Raw genomic sequence first — 18,290 nt, forward strand, 5'->3', positions numbered from 1 at the left:
TCATTCTTCCCTATTTAATAACCTGTAGAGGATATTTCCAGTGCAGAATGCTCAGTTAACTCAATTTTATAGTGACCACTTTGAATTCTTACCATCTGGCACAGCAAAATTCCTCTCCATTGATCTCAGACATAGTGCAAATGTGCTGTCTTAGTGTGCATGTCAATGAACTCACCAGCTATCAACAGTTGAAAAAAAAAAACATTGGTCACTCTCAGAAGTTATCAAACCAAAGGTAACCCGGATATGAATTATACAGCAACTTTTGTATCCGTTTTTTCCCTGTTGTATGGAAGTAATTGAGGAAGATAATTGTTTTTTTATTCAACCTGATTTTTTTTTCTTTTTAACTAGATCTCTTCCAAAATTGAAATGAAGCATCCAAGTCCCCTGTCAGCTAGCACACCAAATACAAAGCTTTTCCCACAAGGCTCAGCAATAACGCCTTCATCTGCTGTAAGTAATGAGAACCATCCCAGAAACAGCAAAAAGAGAAAAGCAATGGACTTCCTTAGCTGCATACCTGCCCCTCCATCACTGACACCCATCTGTTCCATTATTTCTCCATCTGTAAAAAAGGCCTTTCGGCCTCCGCGAAGTTTGGGCTCACAGCACAGCAAGTTATCAAAAGAAACAAACCCAAATGCTGGTTGTGTCACCCCCAGTAGAAAACTGAGAGAAGCCATCCAGCTTTCTGGTAACGACCTGGTTGCTGATGAAGAACTTGCAATGATTAATACACAAGCACTCATAAATGCTGTACCAGAAGAAAAGAAGATGGATTGTGTAAATGAAGACAGTACGAGGGCTTCAGACTTATCTGGTGATATGAAGGCTAATTCATCTGGTGATCTTTCATTCAAAAATTCCAGATCTACTAAGGAAGCAAACAGTTCGTTCAAAGGCAGCTCTGAAGGAGCTGATGCTCTCCAGAAGGACACAGAGGAACGTGAGGGTTCGTTGTCAATCCGCAGGGTGCTGCAAAGGCGCAGATCCCACAAATGCCACTAGGTGCATGTGTACAGTACTGTGTGTATTTCAGATTTAAATGTTTTTACTTTGTACATTAAAGCCTGATTGTAATAAAGTTACATTACAAAATTCATGAAATGCCTTTCACCTGCAAAGCAAATAATTTAGAGTTGAATGGCACAAATATGTAGCATATAATAGCATCGCTGTGGCTGAAGGTTTTATAACCTATTACTTTGATTCTAACTTATTCTGAAATTACAGCAGTGCCTTTGTTTCAGTCTTGAGCAGTTTTTTTATCCTCGATAGCATTAGAGTGGTTGTTTGGCTGCCAGGAGTAACAAGGCAAAATTAACAATTCTCCAAGTTTATTGTAACCAGTCACAGCAGTTTTATTCTGCAATATCCCTCTGCAATTCTGGCGTAATTCTGTACCTTTTTCCTTAAAACTTTCTTTATAGTTCTTAAAAAAGTTTTAGAAAGCAGCCGTAATGATGGAAGTTTGATTCATAGCAGAATGACATAGAAAAGTATTAGTAATAGATACAGAGTCTGCAGGCAGCCTCGCTCTTACACAGGCATAATGTGTTCCTTTACACCTTATGCTTCTCTGACCATGAGCTGCTAGATGAATCATAGCTACCCCCACGTCTCCTAATGTCCAGGGTGAGCTGCCTTCATTTCCTACTGCACAGCAGCTTGCTTGCTACCATCCTGCTCTATTACTGCTGTCTGATGTTCTGTACCTACTTTAAAAAACTAACATCACTAAAGCTGAGTTTTAGCATCTCATTTCATGAGGCTTCTTGATAAGCACATATGAGTAGGGTTTAAAAATACAGATAAAACTCTTGCAGGATGGCTGCTGCTTCTCATTCAGCCACTTCATAGTGGAAGGAGTTAATTTCTCCCTTAGAAACACTTTTCCCTTCTGCTCTCCTTCTCTGCCCTTTCTTAAGTTGTTACTTAATGCAGTTTGTACTTCCAAGGTCAGGTACTTGGTAGCCTTGTGCTACAGCTATTTAGAGCTGTTTCTGTAGTGCTGTTCCTTCTCAAAGTTAATGAGTGCTCACCTAACACTTGTGTTCCCTTCAGGATTGCTTCCTCTGGCAGTCCACTCTCTGCAAGATTAAAGGCACAGTTTGGTGTGTTTTTCTCCTTGATGCTGGAGATGCTGTTTGGGTGCATTAGAGCTAAGGTAAGAACAGCATAACTCCAGGCAGCAGATGTAAAGAGGCGGAAGATCAAATCATCATATCTTAGCGCTTGTACCTCTCTCAAAGCTAGAAGCAATGCTCCAGACAAGGAGTGGGAAGATGCATAAAATCATAAAGTAGTAGAATAGCAGGAGGTGGCCACTGCACAGGGAAGGAATTGGCCACGCAGTCTGTAGGAATCTAGGAATGTTTGGTGTTATCTGTAAGTGAAAGAGCAATGAAGGAAAAAGAAATGTGAGGCTCAGCCAGTAACACATTTTGCCATGAGCATGAATGCATTTCAGTAAAGGAAGAGATGAGGTTGTACAGTTTGTGGAAGGGACAGTGGTCTTGGATCACTCAGATTGGAGTGATACTTAATGACTTCAGATATAAAAGTCTCATTTAGAAAAGTATTAGAAAAATAGAAGAATAAAATAGTTTAGAAAAAAAAAATGTAAAACTAGAGATTGTTACACCCTGATAACAAAAGCACACAGAGGAATGCACCTCTTCAGTAAAACACCAGGTTGTTTGTATGTGCTGTGCGAGGTCTTCTGCTTGAGAAGGCTGCAGGGGGGTTGGCACAGGCACCCAGGCCATAGGCTGCATTTGGTCCAGGGGAGCTCTGGTCTTCTCTGCTTGGTTTTTCAGAGTGAAGAACACTGTGGAAGGTAACATAATGCTCATATTGTTCTTTCATCTGTTGTATCTTTTGTCGAGGGACGTCATGGATATTTTTTCTGTAGAGTCAACATGAACAAAGAATGCATTACAAGTTATCTTAAACTTGCTGTGGTTCCTGCTATGTTCAGGCCATAGGCTTGATGACCTATTTCTATGTTTTTACTTCATTCTTTTTTATTTTTGCTAAACTGTAATCCACCACTACCTAACTTCTCAATGGCATTTTGAAGACTGCTGAGAAAATGTAGCCAAGCATTTCTGTGGGCAGCCAGGACATAAAAATATAGACAAATGCCTTGAAACACATCCCAGTAAGAGTTATGTAGAAAACACATATGTTATTTTATGTGAATGTTGCTGGGGTTTATTGCCAACAGCTTGCTAGCCTTGGGATGAACTTTCACACATCTGGAGAGAGAGCCCAGACGCTGACTTGTAGCTGTCGTTGCCTTATCTGGGTGCACGTCCCAGAGAAGTCTACCTGTTGTGGCTCAGAAGTGATGGGGAGGCAGCGTTGCTGACTCCATAGCAAGCAAGAGAAAAGTAAGGAACTGCCAAGAGAAACACTGTGAAATGTACTGCTTATGGTGGAGAGGTTAGCCATGGTGACGCCAGGGCAGATTTATACATGAAGTCTCAGGAGGAGAGGAGCAGCTCAGACATGCAGGGTTGTCGGGATGGACCAGAAACAGTCTTTGCAAAGCCTGCCAGGGACATCTGCTGTCTGCACGCTCTGAAGAGCCACCTTTTTACCATGTAGCTGCAAAGAGCACAATTTACTACTGTAAATTTTGCACTAGAACCCTGCTGTTGTTATTTACCGCATTACGTTTTAGGGTGCATGAAGAGAAAGAGTGCTGACCTTCCTCACAGCACAGAAGTGAGAAGCAGCCTGCTGTAGCAAAGGGAAAAAATGTACCTGGTCAGTTCTCGAACATTGAACTTCCAGGGCGTAGCTGGCTCTCGGAATATAACTTCATAGCTATATTCACGTGCCTGAGGAAGTACACAGAAGTTTTAGATTTATGGCTGCCACGCTCAGCAGTAGCCAGTCTTCCACACCCTTGAGATTTTTCATCTGGTCAAGAGATGTCTCATATATCCCCAGGAGGCAGAAAGAAGAGAGCCACAGATCCCACCAAGACGTTTGTCTGATTCTCAGCTCGTCTGTTCCTTCTTACCCAAAGGATCTGGGTCTCCCAGCAAAACTTGTCTCAGCCTCAGTAGTGACCACAGTGCCTCCCTCCCCACGACTGCCCTGGCTCTGGCAGTCGCAGGTACTTCAAGAGCTACATGTTGGAGCTTCTGGGAGTGTCATGCTATTTCCAGGCACTCAAGCTACAACGCTCAGTCTTTTTTTTTTGGTGGTAAAGCATACACACACACGCGTGTATATACATGTATATAGTTAATACAGTTATTCAAAGAATCATAGAACGGCCTGGCTTGAAAAAGACCACAAAGATCATCCAGTTTCAATCCCCTGCTATGTGCAGGGTCGCCAACCAGCAGACCAGGCTGCCCAGAGCCACATCCAGCCTGGCCTTGAATGCCTGCAGGGATGGGGCATCCACAGCCTCCCCGGGCAAGATTGATTGCTTTTGGTTTGAAGGGGGTAAGTATTGCCTCCTAAGGACATTACAGAGTAGCAGAAAGGAGGCGGGGGCTCCTGCTGGTCTTTCTACACCTTGTTCCCCTCTACCTGTGGTCTCTCATTTGCTTCACAGTCACCCAGAGGCAGTCACAGCTTCTGCTAGAGGAGCACGCCCAGGACTTCCAGCATCACTACGCATTCTTGCCTCTTCTGAGCTCCTATAAGAGCAATACTCAGCCTCGAACCTCTTAAATCACAGGATCATAGCCAAAGAGCGTGTAGTTGTGCTCAAGCGTGAGTATAATGTTACCAGGCTGTATCATAAAACAGTACTAAGAATACTGCCAGAACTGCTGCAAACAGATGTCAGTGGACTATCAAAGATTCTTCCGGCTGTATTTTTCACAAGTCTTAAACTAAAATTGTAAGTCACCTTGATATACATGTTAACTCTTACGTTCAGCCAGTTTCAAACTCCACAGTTTGGAAACCACTGTATCCATGTTCCTGCTGACATTCTGATTGCCAGGAAGTTACAGGGCAAATTCAAAGACCCTTTAATCTTTTCAATAATTATGCCTTCGCTGAGGAACGTAGCTGACTAGATAAAATAAGTACCTACACCCCCTTACCCCTTTCTCTACAATATAAATTATTAACTATAATTAGAGGACTGAGGGAAAATGGAAGTAATTATTTTCAACCTTGTTAAGAACTGTTCAGTTAGATCACCTCTTAAATATCATGGTTAAGCATACAAAAGCAATAAATCATAGCTTTCCCTACCATCATCACATATGGCTTCATTTCCCAAGCATGGATGTTGGTATTATCAATAATAACCGGGCTTTTCCCATTCTTCATTGCTTTGCGTGCTGCAATGTAACACATTAAGTAAAGCTAATATGTATTAATAGCAGACTGAGTCAGGCCTTTCTAGCCCCGTAGTGCCCCTTCTTTGCCCATCCCGGCACACCTGGCTTCCCAAACATTGTGTTTGTGTCTCCCTCCCAAACCCAAGCAGAGCTCAGCAGGTGTTTCCTGGTGGAGGTGATGCAGCTGAGCAGCAGGATCTGAAACTCTTACAGAACATATTTAGAGTATCTGTCTGAGCACTGGGTATTTACATGTTACATTTTCTTTCTGAAATAGAAACCGTGGTGATTGCATTCCCAAACTGTCATTAGGTTTATAAGTATTCCTTTTTGCTATCATGAATTCCTCGTTAACCCACTCGCAGCTCAGGACAGACATCTGAGAACATACAGTCTGTGCAATGCTGTGCACACAGCTGTGCTGAGTGGCTGCACTGCTGCTATGAGCACGTCACCCTGCTGTGCCCAAACTTCAGCACCGCTGTCTGTTAGCCACCGTTTTGCTTCCAAAAACAGTACCTACCATCACCAACATTTACCCATTATCAATTCCAATTTCTAATGCTGTTATAACTCAGAAGTGGTGAATGTTTTCTTAATCAGCACACCAGGAGCTTCGGTGTATGGCACTACTCTGAGATATCTTCTCTGGGTGCTAAACTTAAAGGCACAGTACAAAGAAAAACTATGCTGAAAAAAAAACATTTCAGTCAATTCAGTCACCTCTCTTCTGGTTCCATTTGTGTGCATCCTCTAGGAAGTCAGGGTCAAACACATATACACCATTTCTAGAAAAGAAGTCATCAGTACTAAGAACTACAGCGCTGGGATAGTCACATTTCAGCTGTCTGAAAAAAGAAATGAAAGAAGGATTAGTGTATGCAAACACATGCCTTTCACAGAGAGCATTAAATTAGGAGCCATGTGAGTGCTCTACAAATTTGCACATCGCTTCGTTTTGAAAATCCCAGGTAAAAGAGCTCTGGAAGTGATGTGGTCAGTAGATGGACACACAGGAGGGAAGGAATGGAGCCTGAAGGATGTTTGATTTCTTTAATTCAGCAGAGAAATCTGCAGTGTACTACCAACGTGAGTCTGTAATCACAGTAATAATTCAATTTTCTGAGTTATTTGGGAAGGCACGAATGTACAGTAAAGAAATGCTGCTAATCCCATGGAAATTGGTCTCAAAAGGTGATTTGATCACAGGAGTTTCATTACAGAGAGATTTTTGAAGATAACTCAGAGGAACGGCTTGTCATTTTGTGAGGATGACCCACAGCTGTGGCTGACAAGGGAGCTCCCTGTGGCTGGTGGCAGAGGGCAGCGCCTCTCTTTACGTTGGCGTGTATCCCGCTGCGGTGCCATGGAGCTGTGACTCTGTGCTGCTGTGAGCAAGTGAAAATGCTCCCTAATGGTGGCTCACATTCTTCTGCAAGTCCTTAGAGAGCATAAAACCATCTTGATGTAAAACTGGGTTTCCATTTGTGCTGCATCCATGGGCTGAACTGTTTATTTTTTCAGACAAGGGAGCGTTGGGAGGAAGAAGAGGGAGGGAATCCCTGTGAGAAGCCAGGGTGAGCACCCAGCACAACCTCACTGCTCACCATCTCCTCAGGGCCCAGAAGCCAGTGCAAATAAAGCAAAGCCAGTCCAGAAGCCTCGTGACTGCGACGTGCACGGTGCTGCCCTGCTATCTCACACTGCATTCAGTCCCCGTGACTCAGCTCAGCTCTTCAATACATCCCTGCAAGCGACAAAACAACTATTTCTCAATGTCTTATCTGGCTGAGCAAACGCAGGGAAAAGGTCCCTCTGGGTAATCAGCAAAAAACAGACACCCAGGCTGAAAAGGCTTAATTCTGTCATCTCCAGTTCTGCTCAAACCATTTGCTTACCAATTTCATCCTAATCTGTCCGCCAGAAGCAATGCTTTACTGGGGCTGCATGTTGCGTTAGTGGAATAAAAGTCAGCTTCTGACTTTGTTCCACCCTCACTGTAACTTCTATCAATTTTTGATTTATTAATCTCATTTTGGGGTAGCGACTGCCACAGAGCAGGCCGATGGCTGGCTGATGGCCTGTGCTGCAGCCCCTCCTTTACGTTCTGGTTAGCAGCTACATGTAGTCTTCTTCTGGCTCAGAAGTGTGTTAATCACCCAATTCCTGCTGCACAAACAGATCTAACAAAAGTCAAATACTCTAAACTTGGTGCCATGCAAAGAATTCTTATCACGAAGAGCAGAGGGCATCTACTGCTTATCTGCTTACTCTTGCGCTGACACACGGATAGATTTATCTCATCGCCCAGTGCCTTACCTCTCCATTGCTTTACCACCCTTCTTACTAATTCAAAATGTTATCACAGTTTTAGTACACACATTACTTAGCTATTAGAGCAAATGCAAAGTCACAGGACCAAACTTGTACTTGAAAGGAGGAAAAATAGGGCACAAAATGTAGTAAGAACAACAAATCACTGACACATTCGCTATATTCATACTAAACCAAGTCCCACTAACAGGAAACACTAAGCAGGTGTTTCACATTCTGCCTATTCTGCTTTGACATTTGGCTTTCTAAAACAATGTGACTCTGAAGTTGACAGCTGCTTTCTGCAATCCTTTACAGCCCATGCACTCCTAACCACTCTGTGCAGCAAAAATACCTGTTTTTTAGGAAAATATACTGCACCTATATAAAATGAGGAGCTGGGGGAGACGATATTACCAAATTTTGAGCAGCATCCATCACAGTTAGACCAGTAAGTGTAAGCCATACTAAGGAGAGGAAGAAAGACAAAATCTCTTTGCGAGACCAAGGGTAATTACGTGCTGTATTTGCATTAACAAAAAGCCACTGAACTTTAAGCACTGTGTTGCGATAAACAGCATCTGCCAAAAGTTCCGCACTGGTTTGCCTACATGGGCCACTGAACTGCTTAGCATTGTGCTGTCTTGCAGCAGTTACATGGTGGTGTGTTACGGACATGGAGGTTGTGTCATGGTGTGTTACACTGCCCAGCAAGGCTATGGATGCTCCCTCCTTGCAGGCATTCAAGGCCAGGCTGGATGGGGTTGTGAGCAACCTGCTCTAGAGGGAGGTATCCCTGCCTATAGCAGGGGGTTGAAACAAGGTGATTTTAAAGGTCCCTTCCAACACAAACCATTCTGTGATTTATCACAAGCAAAAGTTTGCTCTGCTTCTCTCTTTTTTCCCAGATTGCCATGCTGGGGGAAGTACCTCATTAGATGGACGCAGGTGGAGAAACAGCTTTCAGACAGAAAAGCAGCCAACTTCATGCGTTTGGGAACTGCTGAAAACCTTGGTGAGGTCACAGGCAGCCCCAAGAGCAGCTGAGGGCATCAGGGAGACTTGGGATCAGTGTAGGCTCTCACCTCCTCTTCCAGCTCTATGATGGCTGCGATGATTAAAAAAGGAGACTCTTGCTGTGGAAAATACAACTGTGCTTCTGTTTGGCCACAGAAGTGCTGAAACAGCTGAGTGTACACAGAGGGGGTTTTAAAGCATTCTATATTATTCATCTGAAGAGCTGTTCCCATGATTTATACAGTTTTTGAAGTCTCTTTTTTTATTAACAGCATCTTCAGCACTTTCAAACAATCATTTTGGAGTTTAACTGCATACATTTCTGTCTTCACAGACAACAAAATTATTATCCAGGCTTTCAACTGCCTGGGAGCTTGGGAGAAGTTTTCACGGTCGCTGATAACATCATTGGAGAAAGAAAGCCCTAAGATGCATTTCATCGGCTGAAGCCTCAAGATGCAAACTCCTTCCAAGGTACCATAGGATCATTTAGGTTAGAAAAGAACTCTAAGATCATCAAGTCCAACCACTAACCTAGTACTGCCAAGCCTACCATTAAGCCATATCCCTAAGCACCACCTCCACACATCTTTCAAAAAGCTCCAGGGATGGTGACTTAGCTACTTACCTGGGCAGCCTGTTTCAATGCTTCACAACACTCTTTGTGAATAAATTTTTCCTAATATCCAACCTAAACCTCTACCATGCAACTTAAGACCATTTCCTCACGTCTTCTCACTTGTTTCTTGGAGAAGCCTCACCTCAACCTCCTTGCAGGCAGCTGCAGTGAGCAATAACGTCTCCCCTCAACCTCCAAACCAAACAATCCCAGTTCCCTCAGCTGCTCCCTATAAGATTTGTGCTCCAGACCCTTCACAGCTTCGTTGCCCTTCTCTAAACACACTCCAGAGCCTCCGTGTCTTTCCTGTAGCAAGGAACTCAACACAGTACTCAAGGACCCTAAGTACTAGCACCACGCACAGCTAGTTGTTCTGGTCACTCTTCCTTACACAGAGCTTTCCTGTGGCACTTTCAACACAAAAATCAGAAATAGGAGGAGCAGAGCACAACCTGCCGTGTTTTGACAACTCCTGGCACCCTGAGGACTTTGGCCTGGCACACGGCTGCCGGGCCGCATGACGGGGTGTCCACACCTTGCCCATGGGGTTGGGAGCAGCCGCTGCATTTTGCAGAGCAACAGGCTGCATGTCACACATTGCAGAGAAGTACCCAAAACATCAGCATTTTGTATGTTTGCAGTAGTGTGTTGCCAGCTGGAAGCAGGAGCTGCAGAGCTGATAAGCAAAGTCCACAAACAGCGACAGAGCTGCAGTTCTGCAGTAGAGTTGGGATCCTGGTGGCAAGCCAGGCTGGTTCAAGATCTTACCAAATGCAAAGCCGAACAAGGGACTGGAGGAGCAAGGAAGAATGGAGCAAGTTTTAGGGCAATCCTAGATGTATGTACAAACTGGGAGAAGGACTCATATGTGAAGTTATAGGAAGTTCTGTGGAGAAAGACCTGGGAGTTCTGGTGGACAAAAAGCCGGACATGAGCCAGCAGTGTGCTCCTGCAGTCCAAAAAACCAACAGTATCCTGGGCTCCATCAACAGAGGGTTGGCAAGCAGGGACAGGGAGAGGATTGTCCCTTTCTGCTCTGCCCTCATAAGTCCCCATCTGGAGCATGAGTCCAGCACAAGAATGACACTGTGCTGTTGGAGTGGGTCCGGGGGGGGGCAATGAGGATGATCAGAGGGCTGGAGCACCTCTCCTGTGAAGACAGGCTGAGGGATTTGGGCTTGTTCAGCCTGGAGAAGGCTCTGGGGAACCCTCATTGTAGCGTTTCAGCACATAGAGGGAGCTTATAAATGGGAGGGAGTCCAACTTTGTACATAGGCAAATAGTGATAGGAGAAGGAGGAATGGTTTTAAAGTAAAAGAGGAGAGACTTGGAAGTTAGGAGGAAAATTCTTTACTCAGAGCACAATCAGGCTGCCCTGAGAGGCTGTGGGTGCCCCATCCCTTCAGGCACTCGAGGCCAGGCTGGATGGGGCCCTGGGCCGCCTGAGATGGTGGTTTGTAGCCCTGCCCATGGCAGGAGTTGGGCTGGGTGGGCTGTAAGGTCACTTCAAATCCAAACCACTCCATGCATCTAAGATTCTACAAAACTGGAGAAGATGTAGCTTATGTCAAGCACTGATGCCTCAGTGCCAATGTACATTTCACCTTTTGTTTCTCTGTCATCTGTTTGGGATCCATTCTTTCTGCACTTCATAGTGGAGTACAAGAATGACCCCCATTTCAAGTGATAAATAAACAGCAGTGGCTTAGAAGTTGCATATTTGATCATTCCCAGCCTAGTGCTTGAGTGAAACTGCTCAATACGTTGCACAAGTTGTGTATTTCCAGCCAAAACAGACTCTATTGTGAAGCAGATAAGAACTTGCATGTGACTTGATTTTTGGAGATGTTTTTGGAAGCTGTACCCATTACTGCACCTCAGGAAACTGTTTTCTTAGCGCTTGCCTTGATTTGATCATAAAACATGTACTGTGAAGTCAGGGAGGAACGTACCCATGTGGAGGACATTGCTCACATCTGACAGAGGCTCTTGGAAATGTAACTCCCTCTCTCTCTTTCTTCTCCCACACTGGTGGTGAACAGCTAAGGGAGCCAGTGGGGCAAACCTAATAAATAGGAGGTTCAGGAAAGCATATCCTTAATAGTGAAGTAATTGGAAAGATTTGAAATTTGCCAGTGAGCAGAACAAATCCTCATTCTGCCTTGATTACTGAATGTATCACAGGTGGCTCCTTCACTGCCTTTACCAGCAACAAAAAAAAACAGACCAGAACTGACCAGTCCCAATGCCATGCCAGCTCCTCTGAGCTGCTACAGTGACTTGGATGGGGAAACTGTTTCCACAAAGACACTGTGATCACATCTCACCCAACCAGTGCTAAGTGATGCTGAAAGGTGTGGGAATCAAGTCATCAGCCCCAGCTTGCCACTGGAAAATGCTCTGAAGTGACAGAGTGAAAACGGGACAGTCTGCTGGAGCTATCAGTGAGTCGAGGTATCAGTAGTGATAACATTCATGGCTCATGACATTTCTGAGTGCTGTAAAGTACAGCTTACAACAGAAATTCTGGCTGATAATAACGAATGAATGGGGATCTGTGTGAAAGCAGCAGAAGAAACAGCAGAGCAAAGGTTAGAACAATGGCATATACTGCTAAACAAACAGCAGTGAAGCTGGGAGATGTGTCCTTCACCCACACACCTTGAAGCCAGCACTCTGCTGAGCCCAGAGCAGATGGACTGCCATGGGAAACCTCTGCAAGTACCTTCTGATTTCAGCCAGACCACTTGTGCAGTGTACTCTGATGCGCCTTTCCTCTCGTGCAGGATCGTGCACTGAGCTTGTTGTACTAATTTAGAATCATTGAGAAACACAGAATGACCTGGGTTGAAAAGGACCACAATGAACATCTAGTTGCAACCCCCCTGCTACGTGCAGGCCCGCCAGCCACTAGAGCAGGCTGCCCAGAGCCACATCCAGCCTGGCCTTGAATGCCTCCAGGGATGGGGGCTTTAATTTAATTTAATTTAATTTTAGTTTGATTTTAGAAAGTTTAGTTCTTAGAAACAAATTTCTGCTCAGTACATTGCAGCAAACAGTGTGGGATGTGGGAAAAGCAAACAGCAGCACTTTCTTGGCACAGACCTTTCAAAACCTAGGCAGTGCTAGTGGAGAGGTGCTAAGTGCAGTTCTCACAGCTGCCCTTTGAGCCCCATCCTGCAGTAACACAGTTAATGGAGCTAAGTGCAGAACAGGTATCTCAAGCACTCATATAGGACTAAAGCAATGCTTACAATTCATTTTGCAAATTTCTCATTAATAATTAACCTCATATTTTGACCTAAAAAATTAATAAATTAAAAAAAAAAAAAAGTCATTTATTTGCATTGGTTGAAAATACACCCCCAAATCATTACATTCAGTCTGTACTATGAGAAAACCCAAACTCCTGTGGCAGTGATGGGACCTGCGCTTAAATGATCTCTTTAAGAACAGACGTGCAGTTGGACCTTCTCAAAAACTACAGTCTGTGGACATTCACTTCAGAACCCGATCCTGCAGGCTGCCTGTAAGGCAGAAGACCCCGTTCTACAGAAGGGGCTGCCCTGCAGACGAGGAGCTGCACGTTCAGCCTCACTCTCTGTGCTCCCACCTTTTGCAGTCTGGCCGTTTTGCCGCACCACAGAACGTTGTGATAACGAGCACTGGGCTCCTCAATGCCCGGACCTGGAGGAAGCCCACAGCCCAAGCGGCTCAGGTTGGAAGAAACCTTAAGATCACGCAGTTCCAACGCTCTGCTGGTGCAGCGCTGCCGGCAGTGAGAACAGGCTGCCAGGGAAGGCAATGCAGAGGGCCGTGCTGTGAGCACCAGGAAACGTCTCCGTTTTGAGGGTGAGCGCGGGCGCTGGGAGCCGCGAGGCAATCGCCTGCGCGACGGCGGACTGGGGCTGCGCTGGGTGACGCTGCTCCAAGTATCATCGCGTATTTTGGACCGGTTTCGGAGCAGCCTCTTCTGCCCGTACCGCAAACGCTGGTTCCCCGAGCGGGGCTCGGACAGCAGAGGAGCGGCAGCCGCAGCTCGTGCCGGTTTGCCCTTCACAAGAGGAAGCGTTTCAGCGCCCGCGATCAACCGCAAGGAGCGCTCGTCCGCTGCTTTTCGCGGAGCAACAAACATCGCGGCTCCGCCGGTACAGCCGAGGCCCCGCCAGGGAAGGGCGCCTGCCAAGACGCGACGTTTGCGGCTCCGGTGCGGCCGCAAAGCTCCGTGGAGAGGACGACGGCCTTACCTGGCCAGCGTGCTCTTCCCGGAGCCCGGCAGGCCCCGCAGCAGCACCAGCGTTTTGCCGAAGCGCCGCGGGGAGCGGCGGGGCGGGGGCTGCAGGCTGAGCCCCCCCAGAGCGCGGAGCAGCTGCTCCTCCATACGGCTCGGCGCGGCTCGGCACGGGGCCCGGCCCCGAAGGAGGAGGCGGGCGCTGGTGGGGTCCGGCCCGGCCCCTCCCGGTCACAGCACCGTGCATCGCCGCAGGCTTGGGCGGGGCGGACGGAAAGTTGCGGGAGCGACAGGGAGCTGAGGGTGGCGGCTGACAGCCAGAGCGCGAGCCGGCCGTGTGCCCAGGCGGCCAAGTCGGCCCATGGCAGCCTGGCTTGTATGAGCAGCAGCGCAGCCAGCAGCACCAGGGAGCTGATCCGCCCTCTGTACTCAGCTCTGGGAGGCCGCACCTCGAGCGCTGTGTTCAGTTCTGGGCCCCACACTGCAAGAATGACATCGAGGCCCTGGAGCGTGTGCAGAGAAGGGCAACAAAGCTGTGAGGGGTCTGGAGCACAAGTCTGATGGGGAGCTGGGATTGTTCAGCATGGAGAAGAGGAGCCGCAGGGGAGAAAACAACACAGGCTGCGCACCTTGGGATGAAAGAACGGGTAGCAGACATTGGCGAAGCTTGACGTGAAGAGACTGGAAATTAATGCTAACGAACAGGACAAGCAGTGAGGGCTGGAAGGAAGAGGATGAGACCACTGGTACACTGTTCATGCAATGCGGCAACATTTGGGGCCCTCATACAAATGAGTTAAATACAAAAATTCAAGCCTCGTTGCGCTCATTAAGATGTACATGTAACATTGCAACCGGCTTCAGAAAGCGACCTTTTAACACACATAAAATACATACATACATATACATCTCAATTGCAACTTTTATTATGTGCATAAAGCAGCTGATACTGAGGGAGGAAAAAAAAGATAACTGCAGATTCACACCAGAAATCGATACTGGTTACTTTCTTCCAGGTTGCTCCTTACATTTAAAATCCTTGGTTGCAAACTGAAGTCCTCTCATGGTGGAATCAAAGTGAAGTTTCTGTAACAAAAGAAAGAAAAGATTTTGTTGGAATACCACAATAGTGCAGACTTCAATTGCAGCAAATCTGACCTTTGGACTAAAGAATTCACCTATCTGAGATTTACAAAGCCTGTTTCTCTCTCATGCTCAGCTGTTGGCACTTTTTGTAATAACTGAAAAGGAACAGAGAGAAAAGCAGAAAAGAGAAAATGCAGGGGAAAAAAAAATAAAAAAATAAAAGAAAAATGGAAAAAAGAAGAAAATCTGGATGTCAAAATTAGAGCTAACAAGGTCTTAGCAATCACAAGGCTGAAAAAAAAAATAAGGAGATGAGTAACACAGTGGACATTTAATTTTTTTTAAATTTTTATTTCCTATTTAATCCCCCCTCACCCTCCCTGCTCATATCTTTTATTTCCTCTTATTCCCCACTGGTAATTATGCTCTCTCCTTAAATAAGTTTTAGGCCATGTTTTCTTGGGAAGCTCTAGAAAGGGTAGGTGAGGTTTTCAGGTCATAATTCTGGGTGCTGTTTCATGCTACATATCAAAGGATAGAGATTTTTAATATCCTGTAGCAAAATAACAACTGGAAGAGTTTGACCCTGAAAGGGTATAGCATCTTCTGTTCCATTAATGGAGAACTGGTTTAATTTGCTTTGTATTTTTCAGATCATTTCTCATTCCAGCCTAAAGAGCGAGGAATCAGCGAAGCACCAGATTTGCAGCCTTGTTTGTTCCAGTTCTCAGATCTTCTTGAAGCTCTTCATTTATCGTGACAACACATGAAGTACCAGGTACTCACTTAACAATATGCTTTAACTGGTTTTCTCAGGTATTTAACTGGTATTCTCTTTAGTATCTGTTTAAGTTAAAAACACAAGAAACACTGAAAAAGGAATTTGTGAGTAGGAACTGGAGATGAAATCATCTTTTTTGCCAGCTCTTGAGTAATGTTTAATTTAAGGAAGTGAGAATTAAAACCAAGTTGTAATAGTAGTCAAATTTTTATGATTCCTACTTTTTCACAGTAAGAGGAGCAGTGTCACAAATCCATTCTCAATGTTCAGGCATAAATATACTTTTTTCCTTTTATCAACATTTGGGAAACTTGCTCAGACTTCTCTTTCCTGCTCAGTTCCAAGGACATCCTTGCTTTTGCCACCATCACACCTGTGACTCATTAATCTCCTGCATCAAATACAAGATGTTTTAATATCAATGCCCTTGGAGATAAGATTTCACCCCTCCTGTCACTTCTCATTCATCATCACTGATTTGACCTGGCTGCCAGTCATCTCACACTCACTCTCAGGTGATTCTTTGCTGCCTCATCTCTTGGGCAGAGCCAGAGAAGTCGGAGCATCGGCTCAAGCGCAGAGTTCTGCACACCAAAGCAAGTCTGCACTGTATGCAAAGCAATGCATGGATGACAATTCATCCCAGCCTGATGAGAGTTCAGGCAGATCCCTTTGGCATGTGTGTTGAGGTGAGCTCACCCAGCTTCAGTCTAGCTGCAGAAGCACTGCATCCAGCAAGGGGAGATGCCAGCAATAGCACGGCCAGGAAAGGAGGACTGATAACATGTCATCAGGAGATTTGTCTCACCCAAACAACAACCCCGTGGGGCTGTCCTAGAAGATATGTTCCTGTAGGGAGTTAATGCTATGCCTCAAGCAAAAACATGCCTTTATTTTGTAATAATAATGCAGATAAATGCTTAAACTGCTATAAGCTTTTGTCAGTTTGCTCTGCAATTCTATCGGCATCTGGCAATGGGAGTTTCCGGTCTAAGAGCTTTTAGGCACTAAAATACCACCCTGTTTTCACTGATCTCAGCATTATTATTATTATTATTATTATTATTAATCAGGATCTCTTGCCTAATCTCCACAACAAATACTGATGTGCTGCCCATGCTGCTCTAGGAGCTCTCAGAACTACTTTAGAGTAACTCTATGTTTTCTCAGTGAAACACAAACATTGTCCACTCTCATTTCAACAAAAACAGCCTCATGGAACAATACAGAGTCATGGTCATCTGACTAAAAATTAAATAGCATTTAGCCAATAATTACTGGGACCATAGAATCACTAAGGTTGGAAAAGACTTCTAAGAGCACCAAGTCTACCCGCCAGCCCAGCCCACTGAGCCCGTCCCTCAGTGCCACGTCCACACGGCTCCTGAACGCCTCCCTGGGGAGCTGCGCCACTGCCTCACCACTCCTGAGAAGAAATTCTTCCCAATATCCAACCTGAACAGCATCTGGCACAACTTGAGGCCACTCCCTCTTGTTCTACCACTCTTACCTGGGAGAAGAGGCTGACCTCCATCTCACCACAACCTCCTTTCAGGCAACTGTAGTGAATGATAAACCGAACACAGCACTCGAGATGTGGTCCCACCAAGTCTGAGTGCAGAGGAATCACCCCCGCCCTGGTGTCACTGGCTTCACTGTTGCTGATACAAGCCAGGATGTCGTTGGGCTTGTTGGCTACCTGGGCACTCTCAAATGTTTACTCTCAACTGCTCAACAAATCAGGAATATAGCACAGAGGTGACATGAATCACACCAGCTCACCTCAGTAATTAAGCTGGCAACAACGTGCAGCTGCTAAGCATCCTACACCATTGCTGTCACTTCACCAGGCAGAATTTAGATTCTGAGAGGGAAAAAAAGAGGGGACTTTAACAGAAAAGTGCTGCCCACTCTTTCCCACTTAGGCTTAAAAACCAAATAAGACCAAAAAAGCCAACAATCCTCCACCTCACAAAAAGACAAAAGAGAAAACAAAATATCAAAACAAACAAAAGAAATCCAATCTCAATCCTTATCTGAAGGAAACAAGAAGAAGTAAATTGGGTGATGCTTAATGCATCTCAGCAATCATAACAACCCATGTTCTTCAGATATTTGGACAAATCTAAAACCAGAAATAAAACACATTTACAGGTGTGACTGATTACCTTTTCCTTCATGCAGTTTTTTTGTTTTAATTAAGGTGTTCTCCCACTACTGATGAAGGACAGCACCCAGACAGCCACTGCTGGCAGAGGTCGTGGCGTTCTCTTCCATCACCCCAGGAGACATTTCTGACAGCTTTTCAGAAGAGTCTTCATTCTCGTGGTGACTTTCATTTAGATCTTCAAGGGTAATAACATCAGCTAAAAAAAATAAACAAATTATAAACTGCAGCTAAAAAGACTTGAAGTTATCTTACATAATTTGTATCATGAATAGTATATTCATGGTAATTTGTATCAGAATAGACTGTTTCTAGAACAAGCTTTTATCTCATCAGAATGCTCAGGATTCTGCTTCCTAAATGGCCTCACAAATAAGCTAATTATTTTGAGTTTAAATAATATAGATACACATCTGTCAGAGATAACATATATATATATATACACATCAGTTTTACATGTACACATATATATAAATCCTGCTTTTCTACTTCCTTTCAGCTCTCTAAGGACCTTCCTTTTCTGTCTCTTTCTGCTGCCCCATAAACTCTCCTATTTCAGGCAACAAACTCTAACAGCTTCCAGCAACCAACTATTGTATTTTAATCTTGTTGCACAATTTATTCTAAATTACACTAAACTAATACAGAAATAATGGAACCAAACAATCAATAACCAGATTCTGTAGCTGCACGCTGCAGGAATTAATGTGTGCAGAATTAATGTGTATAGAAGTCCTGAGCACCTTGTGGGA

General features: G+C 45.0%; 3 protein-coding genes and 1 long non-coding RNA gene across 8 annotated transcripts in view; 2 read left to right on the forward strand and 2 right to left on the reverse strand.

Annotated features, from left to right (window-relative positions):
• BRCA2 (BRCA2 DNA repair associated) overlaps positions 1-1,101 on the forward strand; it is a 37,291-nt gene extending 36,190 nt beyond the window's left edge. For both annotated transcript variants that reach the window (XM_052671112.1, XM_052671111.1), the window contains exon 27: positions 355-1,101. In XM_052671112.1, the coding sequence (XP_052527072.1) occupies positions 355-1,011 (657 nt within the window). In that variant the 3' untranslated portion in view covers positions 1,012-1,101. The remainder of the gene's footprint in view (positions 1-354) is intronic.
• N4BP2L1 (NEDD4 binding protein 2 like 1) lies at positions 1,015-13,766 on the reverse strand. The gene is given in 6 exon segments (XM_052671138.1): positions 1,015-2,911; positions 3,775-3,851; positions 5,236-5,324; positions 6,048-6,172; positions 13,521-13,655; positions 13,657-13,766. Coding segments are annotated over 6 exon segments (750 nt in total). The 5' UTR covers positions 13,752-13,766; the 3' UTR covers positions 1,015-2,682.
• Positions 12,662-17,677, forward strand: LOC128074865 (uncharacterized). Its single transcript, XR_008203490.1, has 3 exons — positions 12,662-13,125; positions 15,244-15,368; positions 17,575-17,677. It is a non-coding gene; the product is annotated as an uncharacterized LOC128074865 (long non-coding RNA).
• The window catches only part of N4BP2L2 (NEDD4 binding protein 2 like 2), a 44,220-nt gene continuing 40,338 nt past the window's right edge, over positions 14,409-18,290 (reverse strand). For 2 of the 4 annotated variants that reach the window (XM_052671129.1, XM_052671126.1), the window contains 2 exons: positions 17,540-17,737; positions 14,409-14,590 (listed from right to left, as the gene is read on the reverse strand). In XM_052671129.1, coding sequence (XP_052527089.1) covers positions 17,586-17,737 — 152 coding nt within the window. In that variant the 3' untranslated portion in view covers positions 14,409-14,590; positions 17,540-17,585. Of the gene's footprint in view, positions 14,591-15,592; positions 15,763-17,539; positions 17,738-18,290 lie in introns of those variants that run through there. The other 2 variants (XR_008203479.1, XM_052671127.1) reach the window with 2 other exon arrangements.

Source organism: Tympanuchus pallidicinctus, unplaced genomic scaffold (assembly GCF_026119805.1).
Source record: "Tympanuchus pallidicinctus isolate F22 unplaced genomic scaffold, pur_lepc_1.0 scaffold11, whole genome shotgun sequence".
Taxonomy (NCBI): domain Eukaryota; kingdom Metazoa; phylum Chordata; class Aves; order Galliformes; family Phasianidae; genus Tympanuchus; species Tympanuchus pallidicinctus.